The sequence below is a fragment of the Motacilla alba genome, chromosome 2 (assembly GCF_015832195.1).
Source record: "Motacilla alba alba isolate MOTALB_02 chromosome 2, Motacilla_alba_V1.0_pri, whole genome shotgun sequence".
NCBI classification, from domain to species: domain Eukaryota; kingdom Metazoa; phylum Chordata; class Aves; order Passeriformes; family Motacillidae; genus Motacilla; species Motacilla alba.
The window spans coordinates 149520962-149540457 of NC_052017.1; the positions used below are offsets into that span (position 1 = coordinate 149520962).

The following is a 19496-nucleotide window of genomic DNA, read 5'->3' on the forward strand; positions in this document are numbered from 1 at the left end:
TTGGCATTACTCCTGAAGTGGCGTCTGGATCCCTATTTTGAGGTCTAGTTTCTGTCTCCCCATGAATTGCCTTCACTGAGCAGTGCTGCTGAGGAATTTATCCATGGATAAATTTGTCCGTGGGAACTTATGCCCTTCCCAAAGACATGGGGTGTCAGATCAGCCGCGATCCCAAAATGTGCCCCTGGAAGCTCCTCTGTCAGGGACTGCCCAAGACTTTGCACCACAGGAGCTTTGTCCAAAATCACTCCCTGCTACAGATTCCCATTTCTTCCCATAGAAAGACCAAGGAGTCTTGAGGGGATGGCTCAGATTTACATCTCTGTCTTTCAGGCATCCAAGGATGGATTAAATCACCCATTCTAAGTATTTTATAGAAGGTGGTCCTGTCCATGGCAGGGGGTTGGAGTGAGAGGATATTTAAAGTCCTTTCCAATTCAAACCATCCATGACTCTGTCATCTTCCAGGTGGTCCTGCCTACATCTTAAACATCAAAACCCAGTGGTTAAAATGGGAGGGAAAAAGAAATCCCAATTTTCTCAAGTCTTGGGCAACTTGTGTCCTTTTCCTTGAAAAAGCTTCAGATAAAATGCACAGTACCTCTCTCCGTTGTGGTTCAACCCACAAGTTACAGTGGCAAAATCTACTTGATCTTCTCTTTCCGGCCCTGGGATCTTCCTGGTTCATTCCTTAGCCTGGAGAGGGTGGTTTGCAGGCAAGGTGAGGATGCAGAGCAGAGAGGCGAAGACATACACACGTATTTACTGCCACACTTCTGCTGCTTTTTGGTGATCCTTGGCAGGGAGAAGTTCATGATTTTCTGCAGATTCACCTCCCAGAGTCAAATGTAGGACTCTCCTGATGAATATCCACTGCCATCATTGTTTATTTGCTGAATTAAAGTCTCAGTATCCTGAGGAATGTGTGCACCCTTAGAGCTTGGTCTGCCAAGGGTGGAAACAAACAACCTGAACCAACATTTACTTTCTGCAGTATTTATGATTCACCAAAACAATTGCTCTTGGCAATCTTGCAAGGCAGGAACTTTATTTCAGTAAAAATTATTTGGACAAATACACTGTGATTTAGGCTCGGGCAAGAATGTGTCTGAGTGTGTGGGCTTCTTGCAGGATATTCAAGGAGCTCTGAGCAGAGGAGGATGAATCAGGATGAATGAGCCAGAGAAAAATCAAGAAGATGCATAAAAGAGGTCTTTACAGCTGCATGAAAACAATATGTAGGCATTCAGCTCAGGAATAAAGAGATGGATTCCTGGCCCCGCTGACGTCACTGAAGCTTCTTGGAGTCAGTGAATAACTTTGGGTCTATATCAAAGTCAGATGGTCCTTATTTCCAGAGAAAATGGCTAGAAACTGTACAAGTTCCCATACCACTTGAGTTCCATGCCCAACTTCACTGATTCTCCGAGGCATCCTGAGGCCTCAAGATTTTAACTCTGGGGTTGCTGAGTTTCTTCCCTCGATTCTCATCCTGCACCTACTGTTTTGCCAGTGACAGATATTTAAAATTCAAGTCTTATTTTCTCCCTCTTTGTCTAGCCTGGTTTTTAACCAGCTTTTGGTGATTTTTGGATTCATACTGAGAATCGTCATTATTTGAGCCATTTGCAAAGCGTATGAAATGCCACAAATCAGACATCAGGGGGTCAGCAGTTCCCGTAGGCACAGAGCAATGGAGAAGTAAAGGAGCCTTATGCCAGAGGCAGACTGAGTTGGTGAGATCTCCATCCTGTCCTAAATATTCCGAGGAACTCACAGGTGTGGGGTATGTTCAGGGTGATGTGCTCAACTCAACTCAGCTTGGCTCAAACTGAGAATATAAAATAGAGGGATTGTGATGGGTGGGAGAGTTGATGTCTGCAGTTATATTTAAAGCACAGCTGATCTTCACCTTCTAAAAGTCCCATTTCCATTCATGTGTGACCCCACACTGATGCTAAATGCCTTCAAGTCCCATTTGTTTTTCTGGGATCTTATTTAATTCAGCTCCTTCCCAAGCCTGTGAAGTGAGGCAGCATTTCTGCCTGGTTGGTTTTTAATTGGAATTAGTTTCTAATCGATCAGATCTCCTAAATCATAATCTCAAGAGGTGCTGATGCTGTTTAATGTCAGTTTGTGTGTCTTTACCCTTACTGGGAACTCATGAAGGAAGATAAAACTTATGTTGCAGAGGAGCTGGCCACTCATTCCAGTTTCTACTAGACAGAAACTGGATTTGTAACATTTTGGTGGGAATGAAACAATAGGATGGACTCTCCGTCCCTGGAAATGTTCAAGGCCAGGTTGGACAGGACTCTGAGCAATCTGGTCTAGTGGAAAGTGTCCCTGCCCATGGCAGGGAGTGGAATGAGATGAACTTGAAGGTCCCTTCCAACCCAAACCATTCTGTGATGACATGAAAATAAAGAAATGAGAAACATAGATCCTGCAACGACACAGTGACCCTCACATTGTGCTGCTCACTCTTGGTCCATGGGAGAAATTGTTGCTGAGCTTTTTTACAAGGTCGGCCCTCCAAGTTCATTGGTTTTTCTCTCAAGCAGGATGTACTGGCAAAGCTTCTGCTAGAGCTGGATCCAATCAAAGTTTGCAAGCCCAAGGACATTCCCAATAAAGTACACAGGGGTCACAAACTGCGTTTTCTTGCTGGAACTTCGTTCTGCTGTAAAACTTGTTGCTGACTTGTACCTTCATTACCTGGGTTATACAATCTACTCCAGGGTGCAGGAATGGTAGGGGCTGTGGAACAGCAGTGTAGCAGCAGGAGCTGTTTGCCACAGCCCATGCCCAGGATTGCTGCGCTTTCCCTGCGGCAGGTGGAACGCAGGAAACAAACAAGAATTTCTCTCAGTCCTCTTAAGAGTGAGTGGGCAGACAGGACCATTTTCACCAGGGTCCTTCTGACTAGCATGGACCTGAAACAGCACCATTTCTGCCTGAAATAGCACGCCACAGGCAGAGACATTTTGTTTTTGCTAAAAGCAAACAGAGTTGCTTAGAAACGAATATTGCAGAGATGGAAATCCACAAAAGGTTTGACAGTTGCCGAATGGTGCGCGGCTTGGCAAACATGGCCAAGCAGCCAGCCAGGAGGAGACAGACAATTCCATGGTGCTTCCAGCAGGAAACCCATTGTTTGTTCTTCTCATCTTGTCTCCATCAAGCACACTGCTGATGGGGACTGAAAAAACAGGATAGGAGGGACAGGGCCCTGTGAACAGAGACTCGTGGAATGGTTTGGGTTGGAAGGGACCTTCGAAATCATCCAGTCCCGACCCCCTGCCATGGGCAGGGACATCTTCCACTATCCCAGGTTGCTCCAGGCCTCATCCAACTTGGCTTTGGACACTTTCAGGGATGGGGCAGCCACAGCTTCTCTGGGCAACCTGTGCCAGGGCCTCACCACTCTCACAGGGAAAAATTTCTTCCTAATCACTAATCTAAATCAGCCATTTTTCAGTTTAAAACCACAGCCCCTTGCCCTGTCCCTATCTACTCATGTAAAAAGTCCCTCTCCCTCCATTTTATAAGCTCCTTTAAGGCACTTGGAGGCTGTGTTGAGGTGTCACCAGAGTCTTCTCTGACTGGTCCGAACAACCCCAGCTCTCTCAGGCTGTCTTTGAGGAGAGGTGCTGCAGCCCTCTGACCGTCTTTGTGGCCCTTCATGAAGTCTTTTGCACATCTGCACCAGTGATGGCTCTTCTCTAGACTCTGGTCCTGGATCCCCAGCATGATGAGGATCAGTGACCATGTTGGTGCCACCTTTCCCAGAGTGCAGAGACATCTCCTTATGTTTAAGCCACCGTGGAGCCTTTGGAGACAGTGATCCCTCGCAGCTACAGAGGAGTCAGGTTTTTACCTGCACCTTGTCCCACATTAGGCAGTCGAATTTCAGCTACCTCAATTCCCTGTGCTGGAAAGGAGATCTTACATAATTTCCTTCTCAGATGATAAATGAGAAATACTCTGTACCCTAAAGGTGACGTTCATCATGTTCGTGACTCTGTGCATGGCATTTCTCCCTCAATGTTGCTTTGAGAGCAGTTTGGGTGAAAAAAAAAAATCCCAGAAATACGAGACATTTGAGGGCTTGCTGTCCCCTACTGGGGCACAGTGCGTGGTTTAAAGCTGGAGTTTAAAGATATAACATTACCTGTAAGAGCTGAAGGGCCATCCCTGCTCTCCAGTGCATTGCTGGTATTGTTAGGTGCGCTTTTCAGGAAGGTGGGGCTGCGGTGGAAAGATAAGAAATATTAAAATAGAAGATAGAAGCAAAGCAAACTCAGGCTGAGCCAATCCTGGCTAATAAAGGATGCCAGGAGTTGGTGTTAATTTGTGTCTGATTTAAAGTGCTTGGTGGGTGGAGAGAGAACAGCCCACAAGAGGCAGCTGGGCTCTTTTTCCATCCCCCAGCCCTGCTGTTGGAGCGGCGTGGTGGGGGAAAGAGGAGCACACAATCAGGCAATTCATCCCCACGCTGTCGCACTTTGCAAAGGCAAAGGAGAAGGAGGGAAGGAGGGAGAGGGAAAAAGCACTGATCCAGTTCTCATGAAAAGCACTGGCAGCAAACTTTATGCTCCTGCTCCTCTAACCAGGATCTACCTGCTGTACCCACATTTATCAGCTTTTTGTGAGTTACCAAAGGGCAGCCCTGACAAAAAAAAAAAAAATTTGGATTAATGCTTTTCCTCGCCTTGTTCTTTGGGTCAGGATTGCTGAGGGTTGAGGGGAGTGCTCTGACCTGCTGCTGGTGTTGGCAGGGGTCACAGTCTACTCAAAAAGTTGATGATTGATATGCAGAGAAGGGTAAGACAGAGAAAAGGCCCCCAGTGATGTGGCTCCAATGCAAAAGTCTACCTGATCCCACAGAGGTGATACATGGATTTGCTCCCCAGAGAGAGATCAGAGAGCTGGGGCTGTCCAGTGGAGCTGTGGACTCCCCATTCCTGTAGGGATTCCAGATCTGCTGAACAGGGATCTGATTAACCTGGTCTAGTGGAAGGCTGGACCGATGGCAGGAGGTGGGAACTGGATGGTCTTTAGGCCCCTTCCAACCCAAACCATCCCATGATTTTATGATTCTTTGATTGTCCTCCCCCCTCAGTTCCTGCAGCGACACCTGGGGGAACATCCCCTTTTGCTGTTCATGTCCAGGCACTCCCTCTGAGGCTCCACCTCTCCTCATAAACAACTGAAGGATTACAGGCAGGCATGAGAGTAGTCCCGTGATCATCCAGACCAATTAATTACTTCCATGCTCCCTGGTGAAGCTTTGGCCCAAGGCAGTGCCAGGACACATGGTGGCAGATGGCTGAGCCAAGGGACTCTCTCCTGCAGCTCTGTGGGATGAGGCCAGCCCCTCTCAGAGGGAAGGAGGGCTGGGGTGTGTCCACAAGCTGTGCCATGCCTAGTCCCAGAGCCAAAACACAGCCCCTGCTCCTTATCCTTCAGCAGCAGAGCCTGTAGCCTGTGGAGACAGACAGCAAAAGGGCAAATTAGCATTGATTTGGCATGTGGGTTCCTGTTCTTCAGGAACTAAAGGAGGGCCATCTGCTCATTGTGTCTGGCACGAGGTGGGGGCTTGCGTTCCCAACCATGCTGTGCTGGATTCCAGCCTGGCACTACATGTGGAGATGCCCCTGCCCCTCCAGGGGTTGTCCTGGGAGACTGGAGACTTCCACTGTGCTGGGTCAGTCTATCCTCTGGGCAAAAAAGGCACCAATCCTCACCTCCTGGCCTCTTCCTCATCATTCCTTTGTTTCCTGGCTCCCTGAGGCAGGTTCCTGAGCTGCACAGGTGGGTTTGACACTGCAGGGCTGCTTGGGGCTGAAGTTTCCTAAACACTGCTGGCTTGGAAACAGAAGGAAGAGCCTCAAAATCTTTCTCTGGAGGAAATGGGGCAGGAAGAATTGCCAGCACATGGCTTTGTAGCTGAATTCCCCTCCAAGGTCTTGGGTCTTGTGTAGTAACCTAAATTTAAGCCCTCTTGCCTGCAGACCTCCAGCTGCCCTCCAGCTCTTCAGTCCCGTGTTCCTGTCCTCTGAGCCAGAAGTAAATACTCATACAAATAAAGGAGCGTGTAAAAATCCCAGATTCTGCTGTCATCCCTGTGATAAAGCATCACCCAAGCCCTCCTCAGAATAAATATAAACCATTCTTCAGCCCTTCATCTTCATCAAGGCTGCACACAGACAGCTCACTAACCCCAGCCCGAACCAGCACATCCTCAGTGCTGCACAAATCACTCCATAATGTCCTCCATCATCTCCTACGATTGAACAAAGCCAAAGGAAGTGAGACCAGAGGAAGAACTTTGCCTCCCAATAGCCCCTCTGCCTGCCCCTCACCAGTAATCTCCTCTCCCACGTCACATTGCTCAAAGGTTCCTGGAGAGAGGACTGGAAAGGGGAACAGAGTACATCTGTCTCGTTTATGCAAATCCTGAACTGCTTGTCATGAGACTGATGGATGAGATGCAAGGAATAATCCAGCTTGTTCACGCCTGTGCTGTGATTGCATCCTTCTGCCAGCCTCTCTGCATTCCAGCATCCCAGGGCTGGTTACAGGGGAGCCTGGAAGGCAGTTTCTGCCCTGAGGAGCCTGTGAGGAAAAGGGGAGGCTCCAGGGAGCACAGCAGGCTGGATGCTTTGCTGTCCAGCAGGGTTAGCTCAGGCACGGCCCTGCGTGGGGATGAGCATGACACTCCAGAGGAATTTAGGTCAGGGCAGATCATCATCCATCCCAAGGGCTGCTTTCCCACAGAGTGGAGTGGGAGGATGGATCAGGCCAACCCATTTTGGGAGGGGTTTTTAACAATGTGGATGTGATTTGTGGCACTCTTTTTAGTTTCAGGCTCTGTAGATGGTTTGGCAGTGTGAACATAATTTTTGTGGCTTAATATAATATCCCTGCACCTTTCTACAATAGATGAAAAGAATGGTTATTTAGGGAAGGAGTAAGAGACATAGAATCATGGAATCATGGAATCATAGGGTGGACTAATTTTGGAAGGGATTTTTAAAGATTATCTACTCCACTCCCCTGCTTCCATGGGCAGCAGCATAGTGGGGCTTGGTTTGAAAGGGACCCTGAAGGGATCTGGCTGCAAAACCTCTGCCACAGGCAGGGACACCTTCCACAAGACCAGGATGTTCAAACCCCCATCCAACCTGGCCTTAAACATTTCCGGGTTTGGGGCAGCCACAGCTTCTCTGAGCAACCTTTTCCAGAGCCTCACCACCCTCATTATAAAAAATTCCTTCCTGATATCCAACCTGCACCTGCCCTCCTTCAGTTTAAAGCCACTGTCTCCTGTCCTGTTGCCACAGGCCTTGGTAGGAAGCATCTCTCCCTCTTTCTTAAAAGCCTTCTGTATATTTTGAAAGGCTGCAACGAGGTCTGCCTGTAGCTTTCTCTCCTGCAGGCTGAACAACCCCAGCTCTCCCAGCCTGTCTGCACAGCAGAGGGGCTCCAGCCCTCAGATCATTTTTTGGATGTCCTCCTCTGCATCCACCAGCTCCATGCCTTCCTTGTGCTGAGTGATCCAGCACTGAGGTCTCACCAGAGGGGCGGAATCACCTTCCTCTCACCCTGCTGGCCACTCTTCTTTTGAAGCATCCCAGGATCTGGTTGATTTTCTGGGCTGCAGTCTCACACTGCCAGCTTGTGTCCAACCTCTCACCCACCAGTATCCTCAAATCCTCCTCCTCAGGGCTGCTCTTCATCCATCATCCCCCAGTCTGAAATTAGGGATTGCCCCAACCCAAGGCTACCCAAATCCATCTGGATAACCCATGAAAGGCTGAAGGAAAAGCACAGAAAGAGCCACCCTGAAACAGGCATTTGCTCCCAGACCATCCTGCTCAAGAGCAATGGATTGGCCTCTCCTCCACACATTCCCTAATCCATTTTGTCACCCTTTTATGCCTTTAGCCTCCACAGCATCCTGTGGCAATGAGGTCCCCGATTGAATTATGAGCTGTGTGAAAAACTACTTCCTTTAGTTTGTGCTCAGGTTTTGGGGTCAGTGAGGATGGCTCCCTGCCTCACCCGCCCTAATTCACTGCTGCTCCCCATGTCCCCCTCGGGGAGAAGGTGCTGCAAGAACACACATATTTATCATTCTTCTGCTTTGTAAGTGCAGGGTGCAGACTTCTGCTGCTTCAAGGTCATGGCTGGATCCAAAACCATGGAAACTTGGGGCTTCAAAAGGGATTTGCTTTGTTTCTCTCCACCTTCAGGGGCTGTGCTCAGCTTGGTAGAAAGGTTGCACACCCTGCTCAAGCTCAGATATTTCTGCCACTTCCATGACTCTGGGAAGTTCCCATTTGTCTACTTTGATGTGGTAACAGAGATTCCAAAGCCCCTCATTTCAGACCCTGTGGAAGCAGATGTAATCTCTCCCATAGCTAAAGCAGTCCTGGAATTCAAGTTCTTCTGTGGTCCTCACTCTATGGACAGTGAAAGTAAGAACCAGGGATGGCCACGGTTCTGGTTTTACTAAAACAACCTGTATTCTAAGTGTCTTTGTAGGCACAGCCTGAATCTCCATCTTCCCATTGCTGGAAAATTGCAAATCTGAGCAATAGGATCTCACGGTACTTCTGTGTGCAATTTAATGACGTCCTCGCTGGGCATTGGAAGCTGAATGCCTAAAATTACAAGCTGAATTCCTGTTGTCAGAAGGGGAAATGTTCCCAATCCAGTTTTAACTTTGCTGAGGCAGCAGCATTCAAAAACAGCATGGTGCACCTTCAGGGTTGATGTAAAATTGGACTCTGATGCAGTCTTTCCATCTTTTCCCAGCTGCCTCCTAGGAAATTCATCCCCATCACTGGGGGAGTGTAAACATTGTTTGTCTGGTGGGGGGAAACTGAGGCACATTCATTCAAAGCCATGGAAGGAGCCAGAAGAAGAGCCCACATTGCATTTTCCATACACTGGGGCTCATCAGAGGCCTCTGGTCATCTCCTGCTGCTGATTATCGCAAAGTGGAAATCTCCTTTGCTGATGCTGGGAGGAGCACTAGGACTTGGGCTTGTGCAGATCCTTGTCCCAAGCTGGTTGCAAAATCGGCTGTTTGGGTCTTTGTCTCCTTTGGTTTCCCTTGGGCAGCCCAGGTGCCATGGGGCAGGAAAAGTTTGGGTTGGAAGGGACCATAAAGATCATCCAGTTCCAACTCCCTGACATGAGGAGGGGAGTTGGAACTGGATGATCTTTATGATCTTTATCCCTTCCGCTATCCCAGGTTGCCCCAAGCCCTGTCCAAGCTGGCCTTGGACACTTCCAGGGATGGGGCAGCCACAGCTTCTCTGGGCTGCCTGTGCCAGAGCCTCCCCACCCTCCCAGGGAAGAATTTCTTCCTAAATTTTCTTAGCCTGAAACACTGACACATCACTGCCTACACATCTCAAGACAATTCCTGGTGAGGTTTTTACCCCAGCCCATTATTCCCACCCCAGACCATGCCAGGGCACAGCTCAGGAGAGAGCATTAAACCCTGTGGAAGGCTGTTCTGCTTTGGGAATAGGAATTTAGCCACAGGAGCAGGAGCTGTGTCAAGGCTTTTCTCCTCAGGGGCCAGAAAAGGAGCCTGAGGATGGGATTGATGTGGGATGCAGAAGTGAGCAGTGTCAGGATGTGCACCCCAGGAATCCCAAAGCCCAGTTTTAGCTATGCCAAACATCCCTGTGCACATGTCCCCATGCAAGCCTGAGCCTCATGCACACAACAACCCCTCCCTAAACACCCCCTATCCCCGGGGGGTTCCCACTTAGCTCCCCAGCTAATGCCAGTGCTTTTAACCTCCAGCTGAATTCCCGATCAATCCCATCCTGCTTCCCAGCTCCAATGAGCAGCGATAGAAGCATTTCTGTTCACTCCTTGGGGTGACCTTGCCCTCAGAGGCCCTCTTGTGTAACCCTCACACTCAGGAGCAGGGTGCTGGTGGAGGGAAAAAGACCCCAAAGGGTCGGCTGTGAGCACTGGCAGGCAGGAATAAGGGAATGGGGAAAATGGGATTTTTCTAGGATTTGCTGGTGTAGAATCCATGGTATTTTTTGGTACCACTGATGGGGATGGGTGGGAGTTAGGCCAGGCAGGGAGTATGGGTGATGCTGGCATGGAGGAAAAGCTGATTTTACCAGGATCAGGGGGGTTGTGTATTCCCCTGGGAGTGAGGAAATGCCTGGGAACTCACAGCAGGCTTGCTGTATCCCACTCCTAATTGGGATTTCAGTCTGCTTTCCTTAAACTGGGGTAAACTGAGGCAGGGTGAGATGTCACATTATGACCTCCATCAACAACCTTCTGCCAAGAACCCCCACGTGCTTTTTGACTTTGCTGTGCCAGGACATCAAAGCCACCCCTATAAAATCCCTGAGAAACTCCAAGTCCTGCCAGGGCTCCCAACAGGCAATGCCAAGAGATTTGCTCCCAAGTAGAGGAAATTTGAGGGCAAAAATAGGTGTGGACTGGGATGTGATGATGGTTAAAGGACACAGAGAGCACAGACAACACCTGACTGAGGCCCTGCTGGAGCCAAGAGAGCCCTGAGCCCCCTCTCCTCAGGCAGCCACATCTGGAGCACAGCTGGCCCTCCTGCTTGGCCAGGATTTTCCCTACAGAATTTTGACTGGATCCCAGATTTTGAGGTCCAGTCTTCGTGATCAGCTGTCCCCTGATCCCACCCACTGGAAAAAAAATCATCCAGAGCAAGGAACTGAGCCTGACCTTGCAAGCCCTGAGAGCTTTAGTTATGAGCCCATCTGTAGTTAACATCATCTGGAACAGACACCTTAGTCTTTAAATTCATCTCCTTTGGGGCTTAAATCCTTGTTGGTTGGAAAGGAATCATCATCTCCAGCACTCTGCTGGAACTCTTCAGATCATGGAACCCTGAAGGAAAGGATGCTTCTCACATCCATCTTTTCAGATGGGAAAGGATGCTTCACTGACAAGAGTGCACAAATTCTGGAGCAGAATTCAAATCTGGCTCCCCCTGATTGTGTCTCCCTATCTGGCCAGTGCTGAAGGACATCACAGAAGGGAGGGTTCAACCAAAGCTCAGGGGCTTTGGAGTTTCCTCATGGTGGTTGGAAGCCCCAGGATGATCCATTTCTAGATATTTTTCCCATTTCCCAACCCTCCCTTTCCCCACATCCCCTCTTCCAGCCTTTGAAAGTTGAAACAGGATCAGGATCCTGACCCACAAGCCAATTTCCATCAGAATCAAACATTTCCCACCCTGTTCATGCTGTTCTGCAGGCTGCTCCATATCTGCTGGGGTCTAGCCCTAAGGCAGGTGCCTTTCCTACTTGGAGCTGGGAGAAATTTGGGATGAAGGATGCTGGTGTGTGTATGTACAGAATTTATTAACACAACGGGCAGATGAGATTTTGGCTTTCTCTGCACTCAGGAGATTCAGAGGGAGGCATGGGGAAGCACATCAGTCTCTGCAGAGATGGAGCAAATATTCCAGGATGTAAGGGGGCCATGCAGAAATCTGTGGCTTGAAAATCATGGAGTTGTTTGGGTCGGAAGAGCCCTTAAATATAATCTAATTCCACCCCCTCTGCCATGGGCAGGCACACCTTTCCCTTGCTCAGAGCCCTCAAACCTAGCCTTGACCACTTCCAGGGATAAAAAATGAACCATAAAAAACAATACTAAGGAAAAAACCTGATTTTGAGCTCTGATTTTATGGAAGAGATGCTGCTCCAGGACCTGTCCAAGCTCCCTGGGTGCCTTCCAGGGTTAACTCCTGTCCTTGCAGCCCCAGCAGAGCCACTGCAGCCAAACAACACTCAGGTCTCAGCCCTTCTTGACTCCTTTCTGCTGTCAGCTCACAGATGCCACCGTGTTTTTCCAGGCATTTCCATTCTGCTTTGCTCCCTCACAAAAAACCTCAAAATTTTCAAGCTGTTGCTGCTTTTTTCTTTTTTTTTTTTTCTCTCTCTCTCTCTTTGCTCACAGTTCCTTGTGAGTAAGGACAGAACAAATTCCTTTCCTGTGTTTTCTCAGAGTGGCAAGGGACTTTTTCAGGGCCAGGCATTTTTCTGCCTCAGGCAAAAGGGACATTTAGTGAGATATCTGGGGACCTTCTTACAGGGAAATGGGAAGCCCCAGGAAAGGAGGATTATCTTGGTGAGAGTTGCTTTCACCCTGCTGGGATGTCTGCCGTGCACCAAGGTCAGGAGAAGGAAAAGCAGAGGGAAGTAAATCCTGGCCAGTGGCACATCTGGAGCAAATGGACAGAGAAAGAGGAGCTGGAACTGCTGAAAAAGTGGGAACAGACCAGGGAGAGGGTGTTGGGAATGCTCCTACAGGCAGCAGTGGGGAAGGATGCCCTTCCTGCAGTCATCTTGATTTTTTTTTCCCCCTTTTTTAAATTTTTTTTTTTTCCATGGAGTGTTTGTGTGCGTGTGGGTTTGTGTGCATGGCTAAGAGTGCCCTCCATTGGCCACATCCCGGCTGCTGCTCCGGGAGAATCACCAGCACAGGCAGGGAAGGTGGTGGGTGCTCCACCAGGGATGTCACCCTTCCCTCGTGGGAGGACTGTGCCATGCAGGGACTTTGGAAAGCAGGACATGGCAGCATCCTGCAGGCTCCTCCTGCCCAGGCAGAGCTGAAATCTCTGGGCTGGGCACAGCTGCAGGGCTGGACATGCCAGTTTGGAGGTGTCCATCTTGGCGGGATGGGGTCAATCTGGTTATTCAGGCAGAGGGTGAAGGCTGCTGTGGGTAAAATCAGGATGATTTTACTCCCCGCAGAATGCCTGTGGGTGTGCAGAACCTGTGCAGGAATCAAGCAGGAACACGAGGGTGGTGGCAAAATCCAGCCTCAGTCCTGGATCATTCCTGCAGGAAGACAAGGCCTGCCATGGTGGTGTGTGGTCAAAGCTTGGCCTTGGTGACATTGGAGATCTCTTCCAACCTTTATAATTTGATGATTCTATGGCTTGCAGGCTCCAAAATTCACTGGGACCAGCACAAACTGGAAGCCCAAACCCCCTGGGCAGTCCAGGTGTAACCTGTGATTCCGTCCTTGCCTGGTTTTGATTTGAGCTGTGGAGGTCTGTTCCAGGGGACTTCTGATCCAGTGGATGCCAGAGTGGGATGGGAAATGCTCAGCAAGGAGGTAGAAAAAGTTACCAGGGCTGTGTGAGGGTGCAGGAGCCTCACTGATGGCTCACAGCTCTTCATAATCCCCTTCCTTGTCACCCCTGACACCTGCACAAGGTAACCAAGGCAGAAGGACCATTCAGACCAAACTTTCCAGCCTCTTTCTCTGGCTTTCTTGGGATGAAAACCCATTTTTGCCAGGGACACACTCACAAAGGCAACAATATTATGGTTTGTCCTTGAGAAATAGGCTAAGGACAGCCCAAGGTGCTCCAATGTCACCTGCTGTCCCCAGGCTTTGCTCTGCCAGACCCATCTCCCAGGCAGTGATGGAAGGAAAGGTCTGGGGAGGTGTTGTTTTCTCCAAGTTGGGGCCAAAGGATGGGACCAGGCAGGGATGTCTTCCATCACTCAAAATTCCAGAAACAGCCAGGCTACCTAGACACTGACTGTGGCAAAAAAACATGGGAATGTGGGTAAATTTAACTGTGTGCCATAGAAACGTGACCTCCACTACTGCAATAATTTGTTTTTCACTCATTTAATATCACTTTCCCAGCTGCAGCCTGTGGTTATATGCCCCCCCTGGGTTTTTTTTTTTTTTGGGATGGAAATGTAGGAGATGGATCTCTGCTGACATGCATCAGCCACTCAGGTGCCTGTTGCATCTTCCCTCCCTGCCACATCCAACACCTGTTGAGCCAAAAATCCAGGTCTGGAGGGGGTTTTGCCCATCCGCTCATGCTCTGAGTAAAGATTGCCACTTCAGCAGGGATTAGTTAAAATAATAAAAAAAAATGTTTATGCTCCTTATGGTGAAACTTTCCAGATGGGACTGCACTGAGGGGAAATCAATTGTGAGGCTTAACAACCATAACAGGTCTGGTTGAAGTTTGTTGGCTTTTATGGTGCTTTTCCCAGACAGGGGCAGTGAGGGGGAATTTGTTTTGTGCTCACCACATCCTCAGACAGAAGCAGGTCTGTGGTCAGCGTGAGAAAAATTGAGTTTGTGGCGAGCAGGAGGCCTGGGCTGAATCCCAGGAGCTGAAGTCACCATTAGGGACTGGATTTCAAAACAAACCCTGTCTCCTCATCATCTGGTTGCTATGGAGGCACTGCTGGCTCCTGCTTCCAACCAGGAAAAGCAGGTTTCTGGTCTGGACCAGAGGTTAAGATGACAGGAAAGATGGAGACACTATTTACAAGAGCATGGTGAGACAGAACAAGGGGCATTGGTTTCCCACTGCCAGAGGGCAGGTTTACATTGGATATTGGGAATAAATTCTTTACTCAGAGGGTGCTGAGGCCCTGCACAGGCTGCCCGGAGAGATTCCAGATTCCCCATCCCTGGAAGTGTCCAAGGCCAGGTTGGACAGGGCTTGGAGCAACCTGGTATAGTGGGAGGCATCCCTGCCCATGAGAGAGAGTTGGACAAAATGATCTTTAAGGTTCCTTCCCACCCAACCTGCTCTGTGGTTCTGTGATCTTTGTGGGTCCCTTCTAACTCAATGTATTCCATAATTCTGTGATCCCGGCTGGCTCAGCAGGGTGAAGGTCGGGTAGAGTTTGGATTTGCAAACAGAATGAGCTTTTCCAGCACTGCCCTAAGAGAGGCAGTGGCCCCTCTCAGAGTCTCAGATAAAGCAAGAGCCTTTCAGCTCTGGAATCTGATATTTAAAATATTCACAGTCCTATTTAGGCAACCCCTCTTGCTAATCAGGAAATTTATAAGATGTTTGGTAGATGCCTGTGTTTTTTGCAAGCAACACCAGGTTTTCATCCCTTTTTCACTCCTGAATTCTGGCCCCAGAGGCAGGCAGGAGCCTGGCAAGGGGAGATTCGCACTGTCGAGCTTTGTAGACTGCAAACCAGTCAGGAGTGGGGATCTGACTTGTAAAAAATTTAAGTCCAAATGCATTTGGACTCCGTGCTGATTAGTGTCAGGTCTAACACACACTCAGGAATGTGGTGGCAGGGTCTGCAGTGATTTGAAGCCAGGATGAAACACAGTTTGCAAATTGCAGGTCTGACTTTTGAGCTCCCTAACCCTTTCCTGCCCAAAAGAAAAGGTTTTGGCAGAAGAAGAGAGATGCAGAGACAAGTCTTTGATATAGAGCAGGGAGAGAAACCGAGTGAGCGTGGAGGTGCATTTAGCTTCTCATCTCCTCCCAGATTCACAGGATGGTCTGTGGACCTCTCATCTCTTGTTTCTCAGTCTCTTCTGGGGTTGGGATTACCTGCCTGAGCTGTGGATTTGCTGGGCATTTGTAAAGCTCCCTCTGTTTGCAGTCTGGGAAGGCAGAGCCTGGCATGAGGTGGGAGATGGCAGCACTGGGGACAGCAGTGGGGCTGGGGCTGGATCAGTGGCTGCAATGAAAGCGAGTTTTCCCTCCTCCCTGGATGCAGACGCCCCTCTCCACAGCCTCTCACCCTAATTCCTTCCCGGCAGTGCCACCCTGATCATGGGAAACACATCCCAGATGATCTGAATTATTTGGAGGTTGCAGACCCAGGCAACGTTTGCCCCTCCAGAATTGGGCTGTTTGCATTTCAGTGCAGAGGTCCTGAGCACTTGCTTTCACTATGAACCAGTCTCCCAAAATGGTGGCAGGTGTCCGACTTGACAGGGGGAAATCTTCCTCCCAGGTTCCCCTCTGTCCATTGGAAATAGGGCAGAGGATCTGTTTTGGAGGCAGCAAGTGCTGCAGGGTCAGGATGAGCCTCACCCGAGGGGAAACGCCCGATCTTGTCTACCTAGGGTGAGCTGAGAGGGGAAGAAGGGAAAAAGCTGGAAAGGTGGGAGGGAAAAGGTGCCATGGCTGTGTGATCAGCAGTGAAAAAGTCCTGCCCCACACTCAGAGGGTCTGCCCCTCCTGCAGCTGTTAACAGAGCCCCTCCCCAAATTTGGGGGTGGACAATTGTGGGAGGGGGGATAGATAAGGAAAGTCCTGCTACTGACCTTATTTCCCCTTCTTTCTTCTCTCCTGGAAAGAGGAGATGGAGGGAAGGGACCATGGGAGAGTCTTTTGTTGGGGTAAGAAACAGGGAGATTTACACGAGGGCCTCTTTGGCATGGGGGGGAGCAGGGCTCTGGGCTGAAGGAGGAATCTGTGCCACAGAAGGCTGCAGGGAATGCATCCTTAGGGCATTGCAGGGTGGATTCTACTTTGGAGGAAGGGTTTTGGGGGCTGAAGGAGGTCCTGGCAATGGCACAGAGGGCTCACTCTGCAGATGCTCTAAGCCTGGCTACAGCACCACAGGCTTTGGGGTGTCCTGCACTCAGGGGTGAAAGGAGAGGTGGGTGCCTGATATGGGAAGAGATAAAATCTGTCTCTGTTGTCCTTTTTTGCTCCTGTACGGGGCGTACAGCTCCATCCATTATCCTGCCTGGCCTCAGGGTTACACCAGAGCTGGGTTCCTGAGCAACAGCTCCCTTCCCTGCACGGTTTTGGTGGAAGGGAGAGAGAAAAGGAGGGGCACTAAGAGGCTAAAAAGCAAGTGCTGGCAGAAGAAAGAGAGGTGGCAGAGCCCAGCTGTCCATGCTGACCTCCAGCCCACCCTTCCCAGGTGCAGCCTGAAGTCTGAAGCAGCTCCCTGGGGATGGAGAGAGCTGGAGCCTCCCTAACCCAGATACCAACCCTGTTTTCTTTGGGGAGATGGTTCAGGTTCACAGGCAAGGCTCTTCTCTGCTCAGCAGAGAGATCTGCATGGGCAAGGGGCACTGGGAAGGGAAGGAAAGCAGGTCACAGTTGTGCTCATCCCCGGGTGAGTCACAGTTCGGCCCCTCCTGGCGATGGGGACACCCCCAAACCAAGTCTGGGGATGGGACACCGCCAAACCAAGCCTGGGGATGGTGATGTGGAGCTGCATCTTCCCCCCGTGGGAAATGCCGGGACTGGGGCTGCTGTGTGGGTTCTCAGGCGTGTGAAGGGTTAATAAAAACAACAACAAAGTACCGCCAAAACGACCAAATCCCAAATCTCTTTCTTTCCCCTCCTCTTCCCTTCCCTGTTTTTTCCAGGTGTTGTTTATGGCCACAGGAGGGAGCTCAAATCCAGACATGGGAGGATCGGCTTGATTTCGGATCCAGAGCCTCTTAAACTCTGCTTTTCCTCTAAGCTGGTCCCTGTTATGTCCAGGATCTGGCACCTGCTTGACATTTACTTTGAGTTCCAGAGGACCAGAGACCTAGGATGAGGAGCATTGGATCCGCCCTGAACCTGCTTTTGGTATCTCCACTCTACTTTGTGTGGACCGTGGTCGCTCTGGACCTGGCACAAACTCCCTGCACCACTTTGGTCCAGGGGAAATTCTTTGGGTATTTCTCCTCCTTCGCCGTCTTCCCGTTGAACTCCTCCCTGTGCTCTTGGATTATCCAGAACCCCGACCCTCGCAGGTACACTTTGTACATGAAGATCCTCAAGCCCTCCGGCGTATGTGACCACCAGCACATCCGCACCTACCAGTTCGACTCCTTCCTGGAGTCCACCCGCACCTACCTGGGCATGGAGAGCTTCGACGATGTGTTGAAGCTCTGCGATGGCTCCACCCGCTTTGCCTTCCTCCAGTCCAACAAACAATTCCTGCAGATGAAGCAGACGGCCCCGCCGGGCGTGGACACCTGGCCCATGAGGTGGAAGCCCACCAAGGCTCAGGAGAGGGACTTCTCTGTGGAGTATCTGGTGGTCGGCAACAGGAACCCGAGCAAAGCCGCCTGCCAGATGCTCTGCAAGTGGCTGGACGCCTGCCTGGCCATCAGCAGCAGCTCCCACCCGTGTGGCATCATGCAGACCCCGTGCTCCTGCTCGGGAGGGGAGGTCCTGGATCAGGCCAGCGAGATCCTGGGGTTCACCAGGAAGAAGGAGGATTGCTACAAGGATGGAATTTACCTGGAGAACTGCGTGAGCAGCCCCAAGGACAGCAACGGAGCAGAGTTCCTGGGTGAGTGGAGGGTGGTCGGGGGGTGTTGGGGAGGGAGGGCTGCTGGGGCTCTGCTCTCACACTGTCCCCGTCACCTCTGTGTCCGTATCTGTGGATGCCTGGCATGAAAAACCTCATTTCCCAATCGACAGGCAGGTCAGGTAACCCACGAGGCTCTTTATGAGCCTGCGACTGGAATTGCAAATCAGCTGCCCCTAAATATTCCCCGAGTTGTTGCAATTCTTTCTCAGGGCTTGTTCATTGCTTGTTTTACTCCTGCAGCCTCCGAGCTGCTGAGAGGGAGCTTCTTACCTGAGGGTGAGCAGTTTTCCAAAGTAATTACAGATGTCCTAGAAAAAACAGGATCCAAGCTACCTCCCGAGGCAGGCTGCTCTCAGCAGCCCTATCAACCACTTTTAATTCCTAGGGAAAACTTAAACCTTGGGTCTGGTTCAAAAGGGGATGGCAACAGAAGGCACTCTCGTTTTGTTCTGAGCTTTGTTTTCCTTCTGGAGGCTTTAAGAAAGAGCATTTGCCACACTGCTTGCATGGGGTTACTTGGGCTCATTCCTCAGATATTTCACTGGGTTTTGATTGTGGTCTTGAGTATGGTGTGGGCTGGAAAGGACTGGGGAGGTGGGAGAGCCATGAGAAAAAGGGCTGTGAGTCAAGGTGGGATGATCCTGAAGTCTAGTTATGTTCCAGAGACCTGACATGGTCTTGCCCAGCAGAAGGGACTCAGGGAGAGGGTCTGAAAGTGGAGCCTTTTTCTTACTGCCTGTGTCAGGTCTGCTCCGGGGTGTTTATTCTCAGCTCCCACCCCATCGCACAGGTTATGGAAAAGCAGAGGTGTGATGTTAAACAGCAACACAGGTGGCAGGGAATGGAGCCTCCAGTTCAGAGAGTCTCAGACCCCCACCTGAGCCTCACCCCAAGGGCTCATCTTCTTCAGGTGCTGGACTGAAATGTCCTCTGCCGCCAGCAGAAAGTTGACATCTGTCTGGGTCAGGAATTTGGGGATCCTTCCTGGCTTTTCCACCCCTGTTGAGGGTGGGATTTCTCAGGGTTGAGGGGAAGAGGCCAGTTTTGCTTTTGCAGTCGGCAGGAGGTGACCAGGCAAAGATTCTTGCTGTGCAGAGTGATTTTCCTGCAGACTGCAGCCTGGCGTTAGCTGAGAGATCAGGGTATGATCAGGTACTCGTGCTTTCCTAAGTGTATTTGGGGGAGATTTTGTTTCTCACTGGTCTGTGAATCAATACATGAAGGCACAGCCGAGCCATAAATCCTGCAGATTAGTTCTTCAGTCGTGCCTCCCTCCCTGGCCATGAGCACAAGACTCTCCAGGTTTGGGTTAGTTGTTTTTTAGTTGTTTTTTCTTTCCTTGCAATGCCCTTTTCTCCTGTGTGAACAGCTCTGAGGAGCCTCTCCGAGTTC

At 50.2% G+C, this 19496-nt stretch overlaps 1 protein-coding gene across 9 annotated transcripts in view; it reads left to right on the forward strand.

Moving 5' to 3' along the window:
- ADGRB1 (adhesion G protein-coupled receptor B1) overlaps window positions 1-19496 on the forward strand; it is a 280607-nt gene that overhangs the window by 62199 nt on the left and 198912 nt on the right. For all 9 annotated transcript variants that reach the window (XM_038127279.1, XM_038127283.1, XM_038127286.1 and 6 more), the window contains exon 2: window positions 17164-18083. In XM_038127279.1, coding sequence (XP_037983207.1) covers window positions 17336-18083 — 748 coding nt within the window. In that variant the 5' untranslated portion in view covers window positions 17164-17335. The remainder of the gene's footprint in view (window positions 1-17163; window positions 18084-19496) is intronic.